At 46.0% G+C, this 24033-nt stretch overlaps 1 protein-coding gene across 1 annotated transcript in view; it reads left to right on the top strand.

The window, feature by feature from the left end:
- Positions 1 to 24033, top strand: part of LOC147701177 (lens fiber membrane intrinsic protein-like) — a 50926-nt gene that overhangs the window by 5767 nt on the left and 21126 nt on the right. The window contains exons 2-4 of the mRNA XM_086929932.1: positions 2027 to 2226; positions 4695 to 4844; positions 9162 to 9284. Of these exons, the coding sequence (XP_086786058.1) occupies positions 2067 to 2226; positions 4695 to 4844; positions 9162 to 9284 (433 nt within the window). The 5' untranslated portion in view covers positions 2027 to 2066. The remainder of the gene's footprint in view (positions 1 to 2026; positions 2227 to 4694; positions 4845 to 9161; positions 9285 to 24033) is intronic.

Genomic DNA, 24033 nt, shown 5'->3' with positions numbered 1-24033 from the left:
CTGATTATTTTGACTAATTTTTAATAAAAGTAAAAAAAAGTAAATACTTTTAAGTGAACTGCGCAAATATCTCAAAATATGATAGCAGTTAGGAAAGCACCAATGAAGCACATTTTTTGTAATTCTGAAGTGTGATGAAAATAAAGGGCCTAATTTATGGGATTTTTGTTAGCGGTGGCTCTTCTGCAATGGCAGAGGAGCATCGCCCCACTGGCTCAGAGCCAGCAGCTGACAAAAAACCCAGATATTTTATTATTGTTTTATTTTTCTGCTGCTGGCTGAACCAGTGTGTGCAAGGAGGGGCAGGCAGGGCCATGGGAGTGGGGAGGAGGAGTGGTAGGTGCACTTTTAATTGCGCATGTCAGTTTGGCTAGCTGCATTAGGCCGGTCAAACTGACATGCGCACTTTGTGCCTTTTCTTCAACATGGCTGTTCAATAGACTCCCTGTGCCTGAGCGAGCGTTATTCCAGCCCGCTCAGGCCAATGTCATGCTTGAGAGCAGCATGGGTATTAGATGGGGAGTCCGTGATGCTGGCCCAGGGACTGCTGGGACCAGGAACTGGAGGCAGGGAAGTGTGAGCACGCCAGCAGCACCAAGCACGTTTTATTTTTAAATATTACCATCCCGCGCACTCCTTCTACACCCATTCCCTTTGGCAATCCCCCGCATATTTCCCCCACCCGCTCCACCCACACACCACTGTTTCTCAGTGCCACTCACCACTGGTTTTGGCATAGGGCAGCGCAGCAAGTCATCCTGCTGCGCTGCGATACGTCAAAGTGAAAGGGCAGGAATGCAACGCATTTATCAAATACAATTTATTTCTGTCCTTTCCCCCAGGGCTGGTGTCGTTTTGGAAGCTTAGCGCCAACGCAGGCATCCTTGCACCTTAGTGCCCATAAACATTCCTGAGAGGCGTTTTTCTCTTTAGTTTTATAGAGCGCAAACTAGACCCGAGACATCAGGTATCAGAGCGCTTTACATGAGCACTAGTTTCGTTACAGAAGGACACATACATTTTTTTTGTTAGACATTGGGAGATTAAGTGATTTGCCTAGAATCACAGGATGTTGAGCGTTGTTGCCGAGACTCAAACCCAGTTCTCCAGCTTTGAGGTCGACCTCTCTAGCCAGAAGGCTACATTCGCTCTCCTTGATACGCCTCACCTTGGCAGGCGTAAGGTTTTGGTGCCTCCCCAGTTGTACATGCTCTTTTAAATCTAGGGAAGCTTCAAAATCCATGGGTGTTGTGTGGGAACACCCACTGCAATGCCCATGTAATGCCTGCCTAGTGCAGAGTAGGGCAACGCAGCGATTTGCGCTGCCTTGCCTTACTCTATATGTATTAGGCCATTCAAAGCCACGAATAGTGGCCATTGTTGGCCTCATAGATATGATTTCAAGGTTTGCCACGACAGAACATCACAAAAGGTAACGCTACAGAGGCGCAAGTGGGTCATAAATATGCCCCAAAGCTTTTTGTTTTGGCACTTTGGTTTTATCACATTTCAGTACACATTTTGTTGCCATTTCAATGGGAACTGCGCATTCTGTAAAATACTGTACTGCCATATAATGCTTAGATGTTAGATATTTGAGACAGTGCGCTCCAACAAGTACCACCAGCAGTAAGCCACACCCTCACTCCTCGACTGTTTGATGGGTGTTGCTCATTTGCTACACTTGTTCTTTTTGTGATGCTTGGAATTTTCAGCAGGCGATGTAAGGCTGAATGGAGCTCCCCACTCTGAAAACAGGTCCAGCACCACTGATAAGTATGACATTTGTGAGTCAGAATGCTGGTAGAACTTTACTGTGGCAAGTTATTTACTTAATGGGCATCCATTACATTCTTCAATTTATTCCTAAAATCATTAGTAGTTGTAAAAAATAAATGTAACAGTAAATTTTTTAGCAATTTAAAAAGTGTTTTTGAAAAGGATTTGTGAAAGTCGTGAGAAGATTTTTTCAATGGTTTTTAAACGGATCATTATTCTGATCAATATCTGGGTTATGTCTCTGCAGGTGACCCGAAGAGGATCGATTGAAATTTCCTACAATCGCGATGTCGGTTCTGAAAATGTCTTCCTTGGGCCTTCTGCTCCTCAATGTTCTTCTCCTTTTGATCTCACTCTCAACCGCTCACTGGATTGACGGACCTGACTTCAATTTTGGCCTTTGGCGCGTCTGTATTCCACTAGGATGTGGAAGCATCCAATCTACCTGTAAGAAAGCAATTCAAATTGTAAATATTCCAAAGACTCTAAGATATAGGATTGCATCAGCGATGTTTATGTGGACACAAAAGTCGTAAAGGAAAGCATGAGCGCCTGAGAGGCTGGGGATCCCGTACTTACAGAATCTCTATAGTTAAGGGACTATTTTCTCATGCACAAGGAACTAAGATTTTAAGTTGTATTTGTGTTTCTGTCATTCAATAATACAGATAATCTACTCGGTATGATAATTTTAGTACTGGTTTATCTGGTCTTCTACTAGCATATTGAGGTATATCGACCTAAACTTACACCCACTGCGAAGGTATAAGCTACCAATAGATAGAAAACCAAATCTGTACTTCTCAAAGTATGCTTAATTTAAGAATTTGTTGAAAATCGATAATGTACTTGACCTGCGTATGTTAAAACACATTGGTTTATTCCTTCGAGCCAGACTCATAAGAGACAGCTATCACTTTTGTGATGTTACTAGAAGCCTCCAGTCTGTCATTTTTGCATTTCCTCCCACAAATGACAGAAGAGAGAGACATTGGTTTGAAGACTTTCACGATAACAATTTAGAGTTTAAGATTTTGTGTCTCCTAACCCATCACAACAAAAACTACTACAAAAAATGAAAGAAGTAGATGCGTAAAATTCCTATTTGGAGTAGGTTGAAATACATCCATTCAAAACAGGAGCGGAAGAGGGCCAAGACAACTCAGGGGCGCCCTCCACTCAAAAATCAATCATAACAAAAAAGCCCGTAAGCCATTCACACCAGTACTTCTCATAGACGAGCACTCGAAATACATGCCCTATACAATACGACGAACTTAGGGCTCCGTACTGCGACCACCATGACCCTGTTGGCTGATACTCACTCACTGGCTCGCTGTATCATCATCTGTACTTTCCTATAGTAGTAGGGGAACTGGCACAATGAATGTCACTATTGATGCTCAGTGTGTTTAAGTAATACTCAGTGTCTCAAGGGTACTTCACCCTCCTGCAGGTCCTCAAAAAAGGATGTAGAGATAGCTTCCTCTAATAATAAACTTTAGGAAAGTGCTGCTGATGATATAGCGAGTCAGTTGGTGAGTATCAGCCAACAGGCTCATGGTGTTGCATACGTGAGCCACTTTCTATAATTTTTGTATATTGTCTCAATACATATAGGGTCCCTAGATACCGTCCTCTGTTATTAAAAAGGCAATCTGAGTGGTATCGGAGCAGCACTAAGCCCTCAGTGTGACATATGTGTATTTAGAGTGCTCCTTTATGGGAAGTACTGGTGTGAAAGGCATTAGGGTTTTTTTTTGTTGTGGTAGGTTGTAGTATTTATTTATTTATTTATTTATTTATTGACATTTGTAGAGCGCGGCGAATACCCGTGGGCGTCTCGGCGCTAATTAAGGGATGGATCAGCAACTGGGGTAAAGAAGATATACATGGCTATTGGTCAAATAACCACGTCTTTAGCTGTTTGCAGAATGTGATCAGGGAGGGACTTGCTCGGATATGTGCAGGAAGGGTGTTCCAGGGTCTGGAAACTGGGTACAAACTGGGTCATGAATAGTAGTGATGTACGTTGCAAATTGAGACTCAGTGGCCATCACAGAGACGGTGCCCTGCTAGAGTCAGTAGACCACAATGTCTGTCATTGCCTTTTAATAAAGTAAAGTTGTTGAAAAAATGAAGCCCCTTTTCCTTAAATATAATAGTGGTACCTTGTTTGAGAGTTGGCATGGGTACCCTGGGCCTCTGCCTACTCTCCAACAAACCCTTTTCTAAAATTCACGCAAGGAAAGGGGTGACTGAGCCAAATTTCCTGAGAAGAATTTTTATTTTGAGCCCAAAATAAAGTTTGACTTGTTGTGATAAACCACCCACTAGAGGATTCTACTCTGCTACAGACTAGATGTATGGAATAATATGTCCAGAGGGAACGCATGGAGGAGATAGATCCATTGGTAGTTTTTTTAATCCTCCAATAGAAGATTGAGCAATTCCTCCACAAATTAGAGGATATTACATCATCACTTCATTCTAATTCTGATCCTCTGTTATCTTTTCCTTCAAGTCAGTAAAATATTTGCATGATTCGCCTTTAGTAGGGGTGAACCCCCTCAAAGCAAAAAAATCATCTTTTTAGGCACCTTCCTTGATCGCACTTGAAAAATTCATTTTGACAATCGGATGTGTGCTACTGTGTATTTGGAGAGCAAGGGTATTTGTGCAAAGTGGCAGATCACTGTACAGGGTGAGTGCAGGGAGATAATATGGGTGTTGTAGGAGAGGTGGGGTGACCATTTCTGTTGAAAGTGAGGCTGGGGTGTATATTTGCTTATGTACAAGGTTTTCTCTGGAAAGATCCTGAGACATGTTTGCAGATCACTCAAGGTTCCCTGGAATATCCAATGATACATCAACTTAGGGGACAGTGTCTAACTTTCTTCATTGATTGCTTCCAGCTTCCTTAGACGCCGTCCGCGCCTTCATCATCATCTCCTTCCTGCTGTTGCTGGTGGCTACCTCCTTTCAGATCCTCGAAATCTGGCACAAGACTGTTCTGGATGGGACGAATAAACAGAAGTTAACAGCAATACTGAGCATCAGTGCAGGTGAATCATGAAAGTTATATGCTCACCTCGCTTTACAGCATTGCGTCTGTGTCTCCAAAGTTTACATCAATTGTAACAATACCTTATACACCCTACAATATAGAGGAGCAATTGAAATGAGTGAGATTGATTGGATAGGTCACCCGCCTGCGCATGGCACAGTGGCACCAGGATCTGGCTCTGGCCAAGGTGCTCTAAACAGAAGTCTTGGATTGTCATTGATCTGCTTGATAAGTATAAATAGGTTTCCACCTCTTGCCTCATGGGAGACAAGAAGTGCTCTACAAATCTACTGGTTGATTGATTGCTTCTTTAATCACTAATGTATCAGTTCCCAATTGAAATAAATCCACCGGACCTAAGGATTTGGCAGAGAACAAATCAGAAGTCACCCTGAACCTCAAATGTATCTCATTTGCACTTAAACAGAAAAATTCTACCTGGAAGCAAAAAATGTAAGTAGTTGATTTACTAAGGACTAATAAGTAAATTAAATATGCCAGTTTGGTATAAGCCAATGCTGCCTTGTTTTGAACAGAGAGCACAAACACTTTAGCACTGGTTAACAGTGGTAAAGTGCGCAGAGTTCTAAGGCCAGGAAAAAACAAAGTCAGCACAAACAGGAGGTCTAAAGTCAAAAAGGTAGAAATCCCACAAAGGATAATCAAAATATTCTGTAGTTTATTTTTTATGAATAGACTGCAGAAAGGATAGCTTGCTTTTTTCAACAAAAGTTTATTTTCGAACAATTTTATTCCTCTACACATAAGGCAGTTTCTTAGGAAGTTTAATTTCACAGGTATTGGTTGTGTAGGGGTCAGAAGACAATATCTTTTGTATTGGAACTCTTTCCCCAAAGACCTTCGCTGCAACCCATCCTTCCCTCTCTTCAAAAAAAGACTCAAGGTACTTCTTCTCAACAAATATTGGGGTACATAACATCTCTATAATGATCCAGTTCCCTATTTCTCTATTCACATCAACCCACCCCCTCTCTCTCACGTCCTCTTCTCCCCCTCTCCCTCTACCCCTTTCTCTCCATCGTTAATCCGCTTCCCCTCCCCCTCACTCATACCTAATTACTTTCTTTCCATAAACTCCGTGGTCTAACTAACGACAGTTTTTCCCATTGCAAGCTATTACTCACTTTGTAATTGGTTTTATTTACATCATGATGTTTATCTGTCTGTAAAGCGCTCTGATTCTCCTGGGTCCAGTAGCGCTATATAAAACTTTTGAAATAAATAAATAAATAAATAAAATAAAAATTCTAAATCAAAAAACAAAGTATAAAAAGTACACCATATGCAGTGTTGTAGTATTTTGTGCCCTAAACATTGTTTGGCGGGTTTTGGTTGAAACTATGTTGTTTTGTAAAGATTTATCACTTACAGTTGAGGTTTTGAGGATTCTTTTGATTTTTATCCTATTGACTTCAAACTCAAGCAACACAAACACTCACAGCTGGTTTGCACCAACTGGAGTGGGATGAGAGTTGGGGGAATGGTGGATATTCAATCATGGTAACAGGCACATGGCGTAGATTTCTCAAAACCCAAATGTAAAACTGCTATGTGGACCTCTTCATAAGATGACTGTCTGAAACCAGTGTTGTATTCAGCTTGTGTGTGCAGTGATCAGGCCAAGAATAAAACAGATGCTCTTCCCAAACCATAATGGACTTTTCAACTCATACTGTACCTGATCTTGGAAGTCTTTTTTTTGGACAAATTATTCAAACTGTAAGTCATATTGAAACTCAAGTCGTCTTTATCATAAGGCAGCTTTGGGCTGGAAGTTTTGATGTAGGCATTATTTATGCATTATAATATATTGGGGCAGTCATTCTCATAAATTGTCAAATATCTTTTTTGCGTGTATAGCTCAGTTTCTATTCTAAATGCATGTTTTTCAAATTTGCATTCAGGTAGGTGGTATGATCTTTATGTACAAACAACATGAATGTAGAAGACAGGATAAAAAGTAAAAGAAGGGGAAAAATAAAAATCTGTTGGATACTGTTGAGTGATCGGGATATAGTAATCAGCAATAGCAAATTGTTAAAACTGTGAAATGCCCGTGTTTCATGCAGTTTGTCACGCTCCCTGGGGTACTAGCCCCAGCTCCTATTCAAGACTGGATCTGATAAGTATTCCCGAACCCTTGTGTTTCAACATTGCTTGCCTAAAGCCATAGCTGCTCCAAGCAGCTACTCTGTATCTATGTGAAGGAAGATGGAATAAGGGACCTGAGAAATGTATTGTGCACCACCACCACCACCAGGAGCATGGGTGATTTTTCACCCTGCTTGAAGCACACAAATACAATAACCAGACCACCGGTGTCCCATCTTCTCTTACAAACGCTAGAAGTATTTTACACTGCTGGTGAGGATGGGGGTTATGATAATATCACGATTTACCAGTAATAATTTCTGAAGGTGACCAGTGATATAATTGTCTTATCATAAAAGTTTATAAGGCGATAATAGAATGCTAAATATACTAAGCAATATAAATATTCAAAGGATCTTTACTCACTTGACACAGCTGCTTTGCTCTTGATGTGCCTATTTGTATAGAGCGCTAATCACCGAAGAGGGTATACAGGTGTTTGCAGATAGGAAGGCCGTTTCCCCAAAAGAAGTCTACTCAAAAAACCAAGTCTTAAGCTTTTTGCAGAACTCAAGAATTCTAAAGGAGGCTATGATGTGCTGTGGAAGGTCGTTCATTGGGAGCGATGTGCGAGAAAGCGGGCACAGCAGTTCTCTGCTTGTGTATGTGGGGCACCTATGCTAGTAAAAGTCCTGCAGGTTGGAGTTGTCTGGCAGGGTGGTGGAAGTGTAGCTGTTGAGGTAGGCAGGGCCTGCGATGTGTAATGCTCTGTATGTGTGTGTGAGTGGTTTGAATTGAGGGTGCTTTTTTTGCAGGGAGCTAGTGCAGTGTCCTCAAGTGAGGCGAGAAATTGACTAGGTTGAGGATAAGTCTTGCTGCTGGGCTCTGGATGGGTTGGAGCCTGGTCAGAGGTTGCTTGGCGCATCCTATGAGGAGTGTGTTTCTGTATTTGAGTCTGCTGGTGATCATGGCCTATGTTACTGTTTTCCTGATATTTGAAGATTTTTCATAGCATCCCCATGATGAGGAAGCAGGTAGCGGTCACGACGTTTGTCTGGGCTGCATATTGAGTTTGTTATCAAGAATGAATCCTAGGTTCCTGGCATGAGTGGTGTAGAGCCAATGTTTGCTGACCATGCAAATGTTTACTTACCACAGATTACCACTTTGGTCTTTTATCCAAGTTGAACTCTAGACAGTTGGATCTGATCCAGGTTGTCAGAGCCGACATGCATCTGGTAAAGTTCTCATTGGTTACTGGGGTCCGAAATGGAGAGTATCAGTGGAGTGTCACCTGCATATGAAAGAATGTTGATGCCATGTAGTCTGACCAGGTCTGCCATTGTGGTCATGTGGTGGTAAAGTGGCCTGAGAGAGGGTCATTGGAGGACTGCGCATATGAGATTCTTGGCTTCCGACTTGTATGGTGGCAGGCGGATTCTTTGGGGTCTTCCTGTAAGGAAGGAATAAATCCACTTGATGACAGGTCCCTTGATACCCACTTCATGAAGTCTTCTGATGAGGGTAGAGTGGGAAATTGTGTTGAAAGCTGCAGAGAGGTTGATCAGGATAAAGGCCGCTGTCTCTCCTCAGTCGAGGATCATCCTAACGTCATCGGTTGCTGTGATGATGGCAATTTTGGTGCAGTTGTTGGCTCTGAAATCTGACTATGTGGAGTTCAGGAGCTGAAGCTCATTAGGGAGGTTGGTCAGTTGTCTGTTGATAATTTTCTCTCTTCCCTCGGCTGCAAGGGGAGAAAGGAAATCGAGTGGTAGTTAGATAGTAGTGGGGGGGGGGGGTCGGCTGTGGGTTTCTTCAGTAGCGGGTTCACTGCTGCGTGGTTCCAGACAAACTTAGGTGTTTGGGGACCTTGAAAGATCAAGAGAGAGACAGTAGCCAGTATTAGCACTAGTAGTAAGAAAATGTACCCAATTGTACTTCTCTGCTCTTTAACAAATATGACATTTAATCAAATGCACAGCTATATGATGTATTCCAGTATAGGAATACCATGTCTATAATGACTTTATTGCATGAAACAAATGTTAGTTACCGCAGAAATGTCAGCCTTTTTTCCATTTTCATTGGGATTCCAGGAATGAAGAATGAATCTTAACTGCTGTGCATGAAGGTTGAGACAGCTCTTAGACAGTGCTTTATTGCCCAGGCAAGCCTTACATCTCATGTTCTTTTTACTTCCCAGCTTGCAGTGCAGTCCTAGCTATGTCCATCTTCACTGGAACAGCAAGGAGAGGAGGATCCCCTGTTGGATTTTCTTGGTCATTCGACTTGGGTTGGGTGTCCGCAGCACTTAGCATATTGGCAGGTGAGTTCCTAACCCTGCTAACCTTCATCATTAAGCCTCCTCATGATTCCAAACACTAATCCCTGACTCTACTAAACTTACAATCACCTATAGTACTGTTCCCTGACTCTAATAAACCTACACACAAATGGATACATTTGATTTTTGTAGAGTGAGTAAGGTGCGTCAGGTTGGCAGAGGATATGACCTCCGCACCCTGATAGACTAACGTCTTACAATGGAAACAAACCACCATCATGTGGTACCCTTCAAGGTATAAAAAGTTTGTTGGATGGCTGCAGTCATTTTTGACATCCGTCCACCAAACGTTTTGCATTTTTTGTTTTTCAAAAACAAAGACTTGAAGTGGAAGTTTATTTTCAAAAACGTACAACCCTCACACTTTAATAATTTTCTCCCAGGATATGGTAGTCATTATTTTTTTCTTTCCCTCACCACCAGCACTTTCATGGTGATGGTAACCAATAAAGAGGACATCACATTGTCCACCCAAAATAGGGCAGATGGTTTAATGCCCTTTCTACGATGGTCCCTACCATGCTGGTTCATCGGAGGAAACTTTGAGTGGACAGACCTAACAGGAGCCCCATCAACAGAAAGCTTACAGACCACCCATCTCTAAATGCTGCAGGCAGATGTATATTTTAACTGACAAGGTAGTCTGTTGCGTTTGGTATTGAGTACCTTGTCCACCAGGCTCAATATTATCCCAACATTCTCTCCATGATCCTCATTCTGATATCAAACTTTGAGAAGCTTTAATAACACAAAGTATCTCCATTTTTCTTATTGCTAACCTCTAACTAATAAACTTTAATACAAAGTATATCTTTGACCTTCATCTCTAATCCCTGACTATAATAAACTTTAACACAAAATGACTTATAAGAAAAAGATGGCGCATGTTTCTTTTTTGGCAATGTCCACACAATCTGTTTCTCTGTTGTTGCTCTGGTGCGAATGAGTTGATTTTGCTTCACTATCCCAACTACCACTGAACTTTCCACAGACTCCAACCAGATTAATCAAACTAGCATAAGAGGACTTTCACCCAACATGGGATCCATAAATAAAATCATTATATGGAATAAGTGTACATCTCCAAAAGGCATAGCATCAACCCATTTGACAATGTTAGGTCCAGACCACATGCCTAGCATCTTTATCCATCACAACAAAGCACCCAAGGAACACACGGGAAACAATGTGACTGGCGATATCACACATGAAATTACTTCTACTTTGCACGAAAAGAAACCAGAACATATTCACCGGGATAACACTACAGCTTTAATCTTTATCCCAGAGTACACTTCCAGAGGATGCCACAATGTCCTAAACAGGGGCAACATCCTTCGGCTTTCAACAGTAATTCTGGGACTACATGCTCTAAGCTCAAAGGACCTTGTGGCAATCCAGTTTGCACTCTCTGGTGAAGCTTTGGGTGGGGAGGCAACCAAGACCACATGGACCACAACTGGTACTGCAAAAAGAGTCCTCACAGAAAGACCTACCCTAAAAAGAGGGGAGATAAAGGTAATCTCATGCCAAGTTCCAGGATATCCTTCACCTCTCCTCCCTTAAATATGCAAAACGAAGTCAGCCCAATGGCAAAAGGATACTATGTCTGTGCTCAAGGGCGTGTGGGGCTCCTCAGTCAGAGAAACGTCAGCACATAGAAAACACTGGGTAATAAGGCAACTGGTCTTCAAATTGTCAAATGAAGCTGTAAGGGATATAGTGAGAACAACCAGTAGCTCTCAAACAACAGTGTGGCTGCGAACGGTACAGGAGTCAGAAGACAGAGCCAACATCTGTTCACTTCTCCTGTGCTCCTGGAACATAAAAGGCCTTAACACAAAGCTAAGTGACCTGTTTATTTGAGCAGCTTGTTTTGCAACCAGGACGCAACGTTATTCAGACATAACTGAAGAATAGAGGATTCTGACCCCTTAGAAGAGGAGAGGGAAAAGATGATCTGGGTATCATCGCATAGGAAAAGAGGGACAGACCAGCCTCTTTAACAACATCACTAAAGGACAAACATACACATTAATTAGTAATGGGCTCAACACAGAACCCTTTAGAACTCCATATGGGGACTGGTAAGAGTTGGATCTAGCCGACGCAGAGATGACCCGGAAAGCTTATTCCATTAAGAAGGAACTGAGCCACTCCTAAGCTGTACCTGCCAGGCCCAAAGATTGCAAGGCTCTAAACAAGACAGAATGAGACACTGTGTAAAAAGCAGCGCTGAGATCCAGCAAGATAAGTGCCACCATTTCACCCTCATCTAACTGGTGCCTTAACATTTCATTGACGCATGGGAGGGTGGATTCAGTGGAGAAACCAGCTCTGAACCCTGATTGCCAAGTATGGAGAAAGTTCTGAGATTCAATAAAAGAGATCAATTGACCATTAACATGCTTTTCGAGAATTTTAGAAAAAATAGGATGCAATGAGATAGGACCAAAATTAGACATAGAATGGTCAGCATTGGCTTTCTTTAGAAGAGGGTGCACCATAGCATGCATGTTTCCATTCCGGTGGAACTATACCCTCCTGTAAAGAAGCATTTAAAAGTTCCATTATTATCAAAAGTATAGAAGTATCTAGGTGTTTAAGTACATGATTGGGGAGTAAATCACGGGGAGAACCAGATATAATGTTTGCCAAAAGATGGTTAAAGGACCTTGGTTCCAACAGTGTCCAAAATTCCAATTTGCGGGATGAAGCAATGTTGTTGGTGAGCTCTATCAACACAGGATCCCGAATAGCGTTCAGTGTAGTCTCAGTCTCTGATAGAATATGTTGAGAGTTTCTACTTAGCAGCGCAGAATGTATTTTTTCAAATGTTTCAGTAAATTAGAGAGGAAGTTATTCACATTGTGTGCACGTACCAACAAGGGGAGTAGTCTGGGTCTCCGAGCCGACTAGTTCTTTTAACACTTTCAAAAGTGTTTTGAAGAAGTTTTGTGCTAGACGGATTTTATGTGCAATAAACTCAGCGCGGACTACTTTACAAAGAATATGATATTTACTTAGGGCATTTTTATATGCCACTTTGGCGTCTTCATCATAGTGTTTTCTCCAGCATCTTTCTACTGTTTTACTGTTATATTTGATCTATGCCTCTTTTCCCTGGCTGGGATTTCCCTGTGGCTCACATGGTGTCACTGCTAGAATGCTTGTTGACATCGTGGAATGTTGGGGGCTTGGCCTGTGTGTCAACTGGCAGTTGGTACCAGGCAGGCTGAGTGACAGGGAGGTCACTCCTGTTGCAGTTTTGTATTTCCATCTTAATATCTTGACCTGCAACTCAACTTGAATAAAAGTAACCTGATTATACACCTGGCTCAAGGACTTTTATTTACAACATTTACATTTAGACTTTTCACTTTTAAGACTCTGAGTGAACCACTTGTTGGAGAGTGGAAGACATGTATCTACTGCTACCATGATCTGTAGTCGAAAAATGTTCAACAGCTGGTCTAATGCCAACTAAAAGTTTGTTAAGAGTCAGGACACCGAGCTTTGCCCATCTTCTAATCTTTTGTACAGATCGTGAAATTGACCGCCTTCAAAATATGAGGGACTGCTTGATTAGGGAAGGAAAGGACCGATGGCCCAGTTAGGCCAATAGGGTATTCCAGAAAACGTGAAATTGGCGTGAGCACAATTTTAAATAGTAAGGCTTCATAGTCAAAGGCTGTAAAATCCCCGGTTTTACATTTGAAAGAGGTTTCATAAATAATCGGTATTGCGCCCCCCTCCCCCTTTTTCATCCTCCTGTTTTTCCTTATAATGGAGTAGTTAGGCGAAGAGCCACAGCCACGTCAGGGCCCGAGCTTTCCTGCAGCCAGGTCTCTGTTCAAAAGACAGCATCTGGTTGATTATTTATCAGGCAATCAAAATTGTTGGCTTAGTCTGTAGGGGGTGAGCCGCAATTCATGTTATAGGATGTAAATTCTTTTTGAGATGAGAGTGTACATCTAGGTGTAACCTATTTGGTATCACTGTGTAATTAACTTTTACTTCTTCACTTACGTTATTTCAAACTCTTCCATTTAATTCATTGCTTTGAATGGAAGAAGTGAGGGAAAACATACAATGCTGGCAGTCAAAGAGGGCTTCATCTAACTTTAACATTTTGCAATTGGCAGAGAAAACCTGACGCAGCTCGGTCAGTTGTTTAGCTGCATGAAGTAGTTTCATGAATTTGTTGGACTAGGGGTAGTGGCCCCTGGTGCTGGTCGGGCGTCCAAGGCTACACAAACTTTTCAACCCCAGCTGTGAAACGGGCAAAACACAGACATCTCTCCTGCGGCTTGGCAAATTACATTTCGATAGCTAACATAGTCTCTGCTATGACATTGGACATGAAATGCTCAGAAATGAATGAAACAAAATGTACCTTATCAATTAAAAATGGAGCAGTTGATATAATCTTTATCAACATCTATGTTCATCCCAAGAGTAAGCTCATAGACTGCAGAAAAATAGTGCAAAAACTAATGAGGCTAGCAGAAGAGGAAGATTCCACGCACTTTATGATATCTGTGAATTTCAACGTACGCCTATTAGGCGCATCCACCAGCTACGTAGCAAAATCCCAGACCGTGTTATGGTAGATACCTGACGAAGGTAAAAACACACTTGGATGTCAAGCAAAAATCGGAAGCGTCTGCTGGACGACCTTAAACATCTAGGGCCTCATTTATGAGAAATGACGCATGGTTGCGTGAAAGCAGCGATGCGTCACTTCTCAGTGCGCACTCCTTGCGACATGATTGATGCGTCATATTTATAATATGACGCATCATGTCGCAAGGAGTTACAGATACGTCAGTATTTCTGCTGTATCTGTAAGCGCAAAAGTGACGCATTGCTGGAGTGTGACACAACAGTGACGCAACTCCAGCAATGTGTCCTTTCACATGGGGCAAGCCCCATGTGAAAGGGCCTGTGCCAGTCTTATGCCTGTCATGAGGTAGGCGTAGGATATTGACGCATTTGCGTCCTAGAAGTGGCGCAGTGAAATCTCATAGATTTCACTGCGTCACTTCCAAGACCCTTTCTTGCGTCAATACGCCCCCCTTGCATACATTATACCTGACGCAGGTATAATGTGGTGCAGGGGTTTACAAAGTGACGCATCTACCTAGATGCGTCACTTTGTAAATATGGCACAACAAGGCACATTTTTTACGCCACTGATGCGTCACAAAAAGTGACGCACCGGCGGCGTAAAAGTGATGCACAGCCTTATAAATGAGGCCCCTAGGCCTTAGGGTCCTGAATGGTAGGTTCCCAGGAGATAGTTCCCCAGCCACCACATATCATTCCAACAGAACCAGATCCAGTCTGGACTACACCTTAGTGTCTTTTAACATGTTCATTAATTCCAAATGAAAGACATACCCGACAGCGACCAGTTCCCACAGGAGGTACTATTTTCTTCCCAGCTAACCATCCCAAAACACAATGTGGAGACAATCGATAAAACTTAAACCATAATTTTTTAACGCATTAGGATTACTCCATCTATTCTTACACGACTGCCTGTAATCACACGGGATATACTCCAGAATTTCAGAGGTGTAGATGCTGACGCGGTTCCTATGTGTTAAACCTTATGGAAATACTCAAGGAAGAATATGCAAAAGTGAACAAACCGAATTCTGTCACTAACGTTTTCAATTAGGGCACTGGCACAATACAAGTCCAAGATTCTGGCAGAACAAAACTGCAATAAATAAAGCTCTTCGAACTCTGAGGAAAAGATCGGGTGATTCGACTGATCTTATAGCCCTAAGACAACATAACTGTGAGAAGTTGTCCTGGTATATGATGATCACTAATTCTAGTGAGCACCTTGTACCAGTCCAAACGACCCTTATGGTGATTGGTTGTAAGTCAACCTTATAGACAAGCTATCCTACTGGTAGCATGGACTTAAAGCAGTCTTAGGCTTAACTCAAGAGGGCATGTGAAGCCAGCTGTTTTACCATATGCAATCCTTTTAATACCAAATGAAAGGACACCACACAAGTTATATATTATAAAATATATGTATTTATTACAAGAATAATCCCCTATACTCTTTATGAGCACAGAAGCACAAGCGTTAAACAAAGAACACAGTATAGCATACAATAAGCTGCACAATTATGAATAGGCCGGGTGGCCACTCAAACCATATATTAAGAAAGTGGTATAGGAACCACGTCACGAACAATGAACAGGCCTAGGGCCTTTGGAATCGCTGGGCCTACACTGGACTAACGAAGGTTAGGACATAGGAGGTCTGCAGGATGCGGGTGCAGAGTCTATAGGCAACCGCGTTTACCATACAAGTCAATGGTGCGTAAAAATCTGAAAGTTATAGGTTTAGGAGTCTTCCGACTGGACTAGAACTTAGCCACTTAAAACTAGAACATTAGAGGTGTAATCCACTATAGGAGCACCGGAGTTAACTCGTTACCTCACCCACAGGAAGCGGGTGCATAGGTGCCAAAGTGTGTCGGGTTTCGTCGTGAAGTTCTATGGAGCCTGGAGATGAAGATGCTGCAGGCGACCAGGAGAGAAGAGTCCGGTTGGATCCAAGGGTGGATCGAAAATGTAGAGTACCTGAAAGCAGAGGGGACAGAGTTCAGGTCACTAGCCAGTGACCAGCGAGGAACCAGGAAGGAACCAGGCGATGTTGGTTGCGATCAGGTGATGATGAGGTGTTTGTCTCCGCTGCCACGTAAACCAGGAAGGATCGACAACGTCCAGGAGGTAGTCACGGGCTGTCTTACAAAGGCTCTCGCTGTCGGCAGTGTCGGTTCTCGAATCGGAGTCACCAAGCCTTGGCAAATGCAACACATGCAGGACTCAAAGATGTCTTCTTGTTCAGACCGGGAAGGTCAGATCGATGGCTCCCTTTCAGGGGAGCTGGGGCCAGTCTAGAGAAACAAGACCAGAAGTGTAGTTTTGATGGATCGTTGTCACAGAGGCCACTAGCAAACGGGCAAATGACCAGACAACGCGTCAAGCAGGAAAAGTGCAAAAGGGCCCCACGCAGCACCCGGTGAGTGTGGAGAGGTGATCTTTGGAGCACAGGCTGCTCGGGGCTAGGGCTTCTCAAACCCCAAAGCACAGCATCAAGGGTGCCTCAGGAGCTGCACAGGAAGCAATTTGTTGACTTTTCAAGATGGCCGGTTCCACGTCTCACGTCGCCTCCACGGGTCTAAGCTTTGCTAGGACTGTGGACCGAGCTGCTGGAAGTCTGGGAATCCAGGTCTTGTTGGTCTCTGTTGTTCGAGCTCTGGTGGGAGCAACGGCAAAGAAAGTCTTGATGCGCTGATGGTGCCTGCTTGCACAGGGTGGCCACTCCTTGACCACAAGGGATATTCTTCAGTCTTCTACGTTGAGTAGGATGTCGAAGGGTCCAGAGTTTTGTTTCAAAGTTTCAGGCAGGATGATCTGAAGTGCATTGGCACAGCTCCTACCTTTATTCCAAATCAAGGGGCTGGATCACCTGCTAGGTCCCTCCTATGGGTGGGACCCAGGAAGGGGGTGGTTACACCCCTTTCACTTTGTCCAGTTTTGCGTCAGAGCTGGGGATCAAGTGCCCCAGCACCGGTTTGAACTGGACTATGCATGGGACACCTTGTGTGCCCCAGGCAGTGTCAAGTTTCATTCAACCTCCCTGCCACAATCCACTATCTCCTGTCTGGGGTGGTGTAACACCTCCCTGTGACAGGAAACCTGTTGTCCAGGCCTCCCCTGCCGGAGTTTCGGTCAGCAGCAGGAGGTCAGACTTGTGTCTGTGGCAGCAGCATCCATTTTGTGATGCTGGGGCTCTGGTTAGATTTAACCGCTTTTAAGCAAAGTAACATGTCTTCTCCCTCTAGAAGGGTGGAATGCTACCCCCGTTGCCAGGACTGGCGAGGGGGTAGTATTCCAAAGCGTATGACACCGTACACAACATGTTTTGATAAAGCCAAACCAAAGTTAGCAAGTAACCGCGAGGATTATAATGCACTTAAGAGTATATGGTATGGCAATATCCCAGAACAGCTAAGGGACTTGGTTCTGAAAGCTGCAGACAGGCTCAGCTCATGCTAGAGCACCATCTCACATAAAACCAAGCACTCTGCCTCCAGGATTGTTAAGGCCTGCCATAGGAGTGACTAATAGGTATATATGTGTCCAGATATAGGTTTAGATATAGGTATACTATATCTAAGCAAGGGGTGATTACACGACCTTGCCCCAGCTGAGTGATCAGCCAGTTGTGTCAGTTTGGATAGCCAGCCAGGGGTGGCAAAAGATATGCTGCAGCCCCTGGTAGGCCTTGGATACACCTATGCCCTGGGTACCTATAGTACACTGTACTGGGGCTGATAAGGTGTCCCAATACCCAATTGGTAATGTACCTAAAGTACATGGTTGTGAATTTAGAGAGAGAACAGCAGGCTGTGGGTCTGATTAGCAGGCCCACAGCCACATTAAGTCGAAAACCAGTGAAGCAAAAAGCAAAAAGTGGGGTGACCATAGGAAAGCAGACCCTACTCTCCTACAATAACGCTCAGACGAAGAAACTAAATTGGTCAATAAAAAGTGTAAAGAAAGACAAACTTTGGGCAAAGTTACACACTGACCTCAGATATAACAATAGTGTCAGATTTTGGACCTCAGTAAATCAACACTTTCAACCAGGCCACAGATTCATTGACCCATATATCACCAAAGCCACTTGGGCACAGCATCTACAAGACCAGTTCAATCATGTAACAATAGATCCCAGATAGATCCCTGGGAAACTCCAGCTGCAACTCCAACAGAAGGACTATATGAGGAGGGTGTAGAGAACATTAAAAAGCAAATACCTAAAGGGCGAAGGAAAGGAGCTCCAAGTCATAACAGTATCCTTCCACTCGAGTTAATACATGGCCCAGCTTTCTGGGCAGAAACAGTAACACCAATGTTTGTACAGATCAAAAGCATTGGCATTCTGGCTGTGTCATGGATAGGTTTGATCATATCCCAAATTTTCAAGGGATTTACCCCCAGAGACACTAGGGAACCTGCTCCCCTAAGCTAACTGGGACCACACCCTCCTCAAGCACTAAGCTCACTGTAGTATCCTGTGAAACACGTTCCAGTGTCCCACAGGAAGTTGTCATGCCAGCCACTCCCTCGAGGGCTGGGCACACTGCACCCCCACACCCATCCATTACTGGTGTCAAGAGTGACAATAAAAGGACCCGGGTGCACGTGCTCGAGGCCCGTTACTGTAGTATACCCCAGGTGTCTGTGTCCTTTATTCCTCACCATGTGGGCCTGAGGTCCAACATTACAATGGCGACGAGGTGGTACCAGCTCCCGTGCACGACAGCTGCCTCACGGTAGGAAGAGTGATATACCCTGAGGCACCAGCACCTGTCTGACGCACAGCGTGACCTGCAACTGCCGGCTGGCGCTCTGTGGCCTGAGATTGAGGAAAGGGCGCAGAGCTGCCACACCACTGTACACACCCCCGGCCACTGCCCACAGCCTTTGACAACGTGAGCGGCTGTTTGCCTCGGAAGTGGCCGCAGCGCCACGAGGCGAGAACTGCCCACATCCTTTCATAGTGAGGCACTACTGAAAACCTAAGCCCCGGAGAGCTCTCTAGGAAATCTTTTCATGCTGCCGACATCGCGACCCCTAGTCCTGGCGGTCGCTGCCACAAGGGAAGTGTGCCTTCGCCCACCCCAACAGCCAGTGTGACGACCGAAGTCTGAGCGGCGCCGAAAGGAGGGTGGTGAGTGTCCCCGTGCCTCCTCTGTCTACGAGGCACCAGTGTCCGCCCAAAAGCTGCCCAGCACATGCAATGAGCGCAAGAAGTCCGTCACCCGCCAGCCTGGTGCTCACCCAGCCAGCGAGAGAGGCAACCAAGACTGCTTTCCCGTGGTGTGAAGCCTGCGCATGAGTGAGCCAGGACACGGAGAAATATAGGCCACACTGTCCATGCTCATAGCGCCTCCGCCACGGCCAGCAAGCTGGGAGCCGCCCAGCCCATGTCTGTTGCCCCTACTGTGCCCACCCTACCTTTCGCAGGTCCAGCGGTAGGTGCGCGGCTGTACTAATTACCAGTAGGCGCCTGGATCCAGCGCTCGATGCCACCACTAATCAGCCCCAAGCGCCAAAGGCTGATTGATGAAAGAAGCAAGCACCATTTACCAGGGTAGAGTGGTGTACAGCAGCCACGACTGCAAAGAGAAGCGCGTGCAGACCTGGGCTGTACCGGCGCTGCAATGGCCAACACCTCCACCCCAGCATGGTTCCCTGCACCAGCCGTGGCATGTGGATAGAAGCCCTGCAGCGCCACTGTACCCTGGTCTGCCGCATCGTACTGAGGCCGGAAGATTTCCATAAGAGCAACCAGTCTTTGCCCAAAAGCCACTGCGGCGCGCCAGAAGTGCCAAGCAGCAGTCGTGCTACACACACAGCACTTGGACACCCAGAGACAAAAAAAAAGATCTGCAAATTGCAGCCCACCTCATACCCCCAATCCCTCCCACCTTTACTAGAGGAGGCATCGGCCCGTTCAAGAAAGTGCAGAATTAATTGTTCAGCAGAGACAGTCAAGCTGCTGTGGCACCAGGCAGGTCGTCACAGCGCCACCTAGCTCCTGAGTTCCTACACTGAGTAAAAGCATCACACGCCCAGTACCGGCAACTCCTGGGTGAGACCTGCAGTTCAAGGAAAGACTGTTGGTCGGAGACACAAAACGATGCACTGCCACCTAGTGGCCGTCGGCTGAACTGCACCCAAACATTGAAAGCAGGAAGGCCCTGACCTGATACATGCCAAGCACAGATTCGAAAGGAGAGGGAAGCCACATTCGCAAACACTAACTGAGTGACTCCCCACCTCAACTCTGCTTCTATGTCAGTGGGGAGACGAAGAAGGTGAAGTACAGGCAGAAGGGCGCATGAAACACAACACCTGTATCTCCAGCACCACTGCATCAGGGGGACCTGCCCTCAACCTGCAAGGTGTGACACTGCTGCTCAGCCGGGTGACCTGTGCTCTGCACCTGCCTTAAGGGGACTCTGATAACGGCTCTCCAGCGCCACCGTGAATGTCTCCCTGCCCCAACTCTCAGCATCTGGACAGAGAAAGACAGGGAGAACGCAGCACCCATGAAAGTGCAGTCTGCAGAACTGAGAATGCCAAGAGGCCCAAAGCGATTCAGAAAAGGGGGTGGTGATGGACAGAGTATCTGAATTAAGCAGAACACTCCTACCCAGTCCAAAAGATCAGGGCTTGATCCATCACCGTTTTTTAGCTCACTGCACCATCCCAGCTCAGAACCTGGCTACATGCAAATTAGTCTGTCCCTGGCCCAGTGCATCATGGGAACAGGGCAGACCAAACTACCAAGCCAATTCCTGGGAAGGAAACAAGCTTCGGGAGGCCCAAAGCAGCACAGCCAGAGCACACAGCACCCAGGAAGTGGAAAGGAAGCAAAGAGCACCGCCTGCCACCTCCTCAAACACAGGAGGAGACTGACAAACCTCGTGAGGAGCGGCAAGAACCTCTATGATATACAGGCAAGCCCCACCCCCCCCCCCGGAAGCGCCTAAAGGAGTAGGCACAGAAAGTGCAACTAGTAGTGGTGGACCAATGCCATGGCCAGCAAGTGTCATGCTACACACCCCCAGTGGCTGTCTGACGCCACCGCCAGCAAGGACACTGCATCACACGCCCAGAGTGGCGAACAGCCACCACTACAAACAAAGCCAAACACAAGCAGCAACTCCAACAACCGCTACCACCAGCCCGGATAGAAGATTCACAAGACACCAGCGTCTCAAAGTGGCTATCCCTGCCAAAGGGAAAAGAAGAGACTGGTGCAGAGCACGCACCACAAGCGGCTGCCCAATACCAGCGCTGGAGATGAGATCGCATCACTCACCAGCCCCTACTGGTGAACAAGCACAATCACAAGTCACATCACAGGCACACCAAGTGCCAGAAGAGAGCACCCAAGAAGAAGACGGTGCGCACTAAGTCAGAAATGTGCAGAAAACCGCGCCAGCGAACCTGACAGCACAGACAGCACCCAGGAGACATCTCCACAAAGAAGCACTGCTGAACGCAGGTAGGAGAGCACCCACATCTCCACCACCCAACAGGAAAACCCTGCAGTAGGCCGAAGACCACCCACGGTGTCCTCCCTCACACTGCCTCAAGACGGAGTCGGCCGCGACCCAAGATCGGCAAGAGAGGAGTCGCACACCCCACCCCACAGCACCATGCGCTCCAACAAACAGCGACACAAGACTGGACGTCACGTCGCCCAGCAAGCAAGGAGCCCATCACAAAGTGACCAGTTCAGACAAGCATGCCAGAGTGAAGGCAGAAGCCTGCGCCGTGACAGCGCCGCCTCAAGGTCCAAGCGCAACACCCTCGAAGAAAAGAAAGAGTGACAGCCCTGTCACCCTGAAGACCGGATGAGCACAGGTGGGATGAACAAGCCAACAAAGGAAAAAGACAGAGGACTCACAACCGCCAAGAGCACACCCTGACACACCAGACAGCCACCAAGGCGTACCGACATCCCTGGATACAGCCTCATGGATGAACCAAACGTAAGCCGCAGCAAGCGCCAACCGTGTCTCATCCTAACGCTTCCCCAGGCAACCGTCTGTCCTGAGCATTGGCAGTGGAAGTCAAGTGGCATTCCTGCTCCTGTCTGCAGATGCCACGGGTGAAGATCAGCACAGAGTGTCCATCCTCGCATCGCTCTATGTGTCAAGCCGCCACAGACACTCCTCCTCAGCAAGGCGGAGGCACATGGTTGCCAAGTCCCTCCTGACATCCAACACTCCCGGCAAGCCATCACCACCTGTCATCTCGAGTCACCACACGGCTGGCAACCACCATCGTGCCAGCCATCATCACATGCGCCAAACAACACCACTACCAGAGCACAAGTGGACTGGAGTCCTACACTGTTGCCACACCCGCCGACCAAAAGAAATCAGAAGCCACCTGGGAACCTGGCCCACACTGGAACCGGGGCAGCGAGTGCAAGTCTTGGCCAAAACTAATCCACCCGTGAGAGTTGTGCGTGCGACTAAGTAACGGCTCCTCAGCGGTCCTGCAGCTGCCCCCAGATGCTACACAAGTGGCCCCCAGCTCAGCCCTCCTTCAGTCCCGCAGCAACTCTGACAGCGGGCCTCCCCAGGTGGGAGAGCGAGAAGAGACATTGCCCCTCCGACAGGTTACCGGTCACAGCCAAGCAGTTCAACAGAGACAGTCGGCCCAGCAACACCACTGTGAATTCTCACTTGGGACTCCATCCATGTTCACGACGCAACCCACTAAAAGGAACTGTTTAGAATTCACCACAGACCATCACCGACGTCAGCGAAGTGGAAGCCATAAAAGACATGTCATCATCACTGAACTAACGGTATGCAGCGGACGTTTACGAGCCAGCGGTCATGTACTGAGCCCCTCAGGTTAAACTACGAGTGCTCGCCGAGAAAGTTCTGCTGCAATCAAAGTCTCCAGCCCATGTCTGATGTCACCCTGCCACCTGACTCAAGAGACTGATGGACCCTGTGGTATTTAAGTAACTGTTTGTTTATCCTCACAGGTTGGACTAACACTTTGTTTGTTCCTCAATAAAGTTGGGAAGGAATGTAGTATCCTGCGAGACACGTTCAAGTGTACCGCAGGAAGTTGTCATGCCAGCATCTCCCTCGAGGGCTGGGCACACTGCACCCCCACACCCATCCATCATGGGTGCCACGAGTGACATGGGCCTGTCAATAAAAAGGCCCGGGTGCACGTGCTGGAGGCCAGTTACTGTAGTATACCCCAGGTGTCTGTGTCCTTTATTCCTCACCATGTGGGCCTGAGACCCAACATTACACTAACCAACCCAGGATTCTGCCCACTGGTGAGTGGCTGTGCCCTCTTAGGATATGTGCCCTTACTTGTAATACTCAGTACATAGGGGGACAAACCTTCCCGCCTGTTTGTCAAATAAACCTTTCTTCTTTGGCTCATATTGGGACTGGTTACCGACATTTTCTTGGGAATTATTATGGGCCTTTTGAGTCTATTTTAAAAGTTTTTCTCTCCTCTCTTTCTTCTGGTGGGACCCTTGACCACCATTTAGGGAGTCCTCGCCCAAATGCCTGTGGACACTCTGGTGCTGGCCCAGAGCTCCGCCTCCTCAGGGGTCAGTCATCTTGCTGTACACTAGGTGCTGGTGCAGCTCTGTAAAACAAATATTAAGCATGTGCTTCTTGAGAATCAAGTTGTACAGCCCATTGTAGTCATTAACCTTGCTGGCCCTCACCCAGTCACACAGTGCCAAGAAATCCACCTAAGACTGGTTTGGAAGTTTGTAGCTGTCCCTGAACCTTCGGGGGTACTTTTCAGAGGTCTGTCCAAATTTAGTGATAAGTATGACTTTCATTGTGCATACGGGGTTTGGTACCCTGCTTCTAGTGTGAGTTGTATGCCTACTGCAAGCATGTATTTCCACAAGCCACCCCCAGTAATCCTCTGGGATCGTGTGCACTCTCAGAGTCACCCCAAAAGCAGAAAACCACTTATCTACATAATCTACCACCTCATAATTAGGCACTAGGCATTTAGCGATGCAGATCTTATTGTCTCGTTCTCACACTGATTATATACTGCACCAGTGCTTCTGGACACTTCTTTAAGGTCCATCTCTCTGAGGCTCCGT

The sequence above is a fragment of the Lissotriton vulgaris genome, chromosome 7 (genome assembly GCF_964263255.1).
Source record: "Lissotriton vulgaris chromosome 7, aLisVul1.2, whole genome shotgun sequence".
NCBI lineage: Eukaryota > Metazoa > Chordata > Amphibia > Caudata > Salamandridae > Lissotriton > Lissotriton vulgaris.
This window is presented reverse-complemented; position numbering and strand designations above follow the sequence as displayed.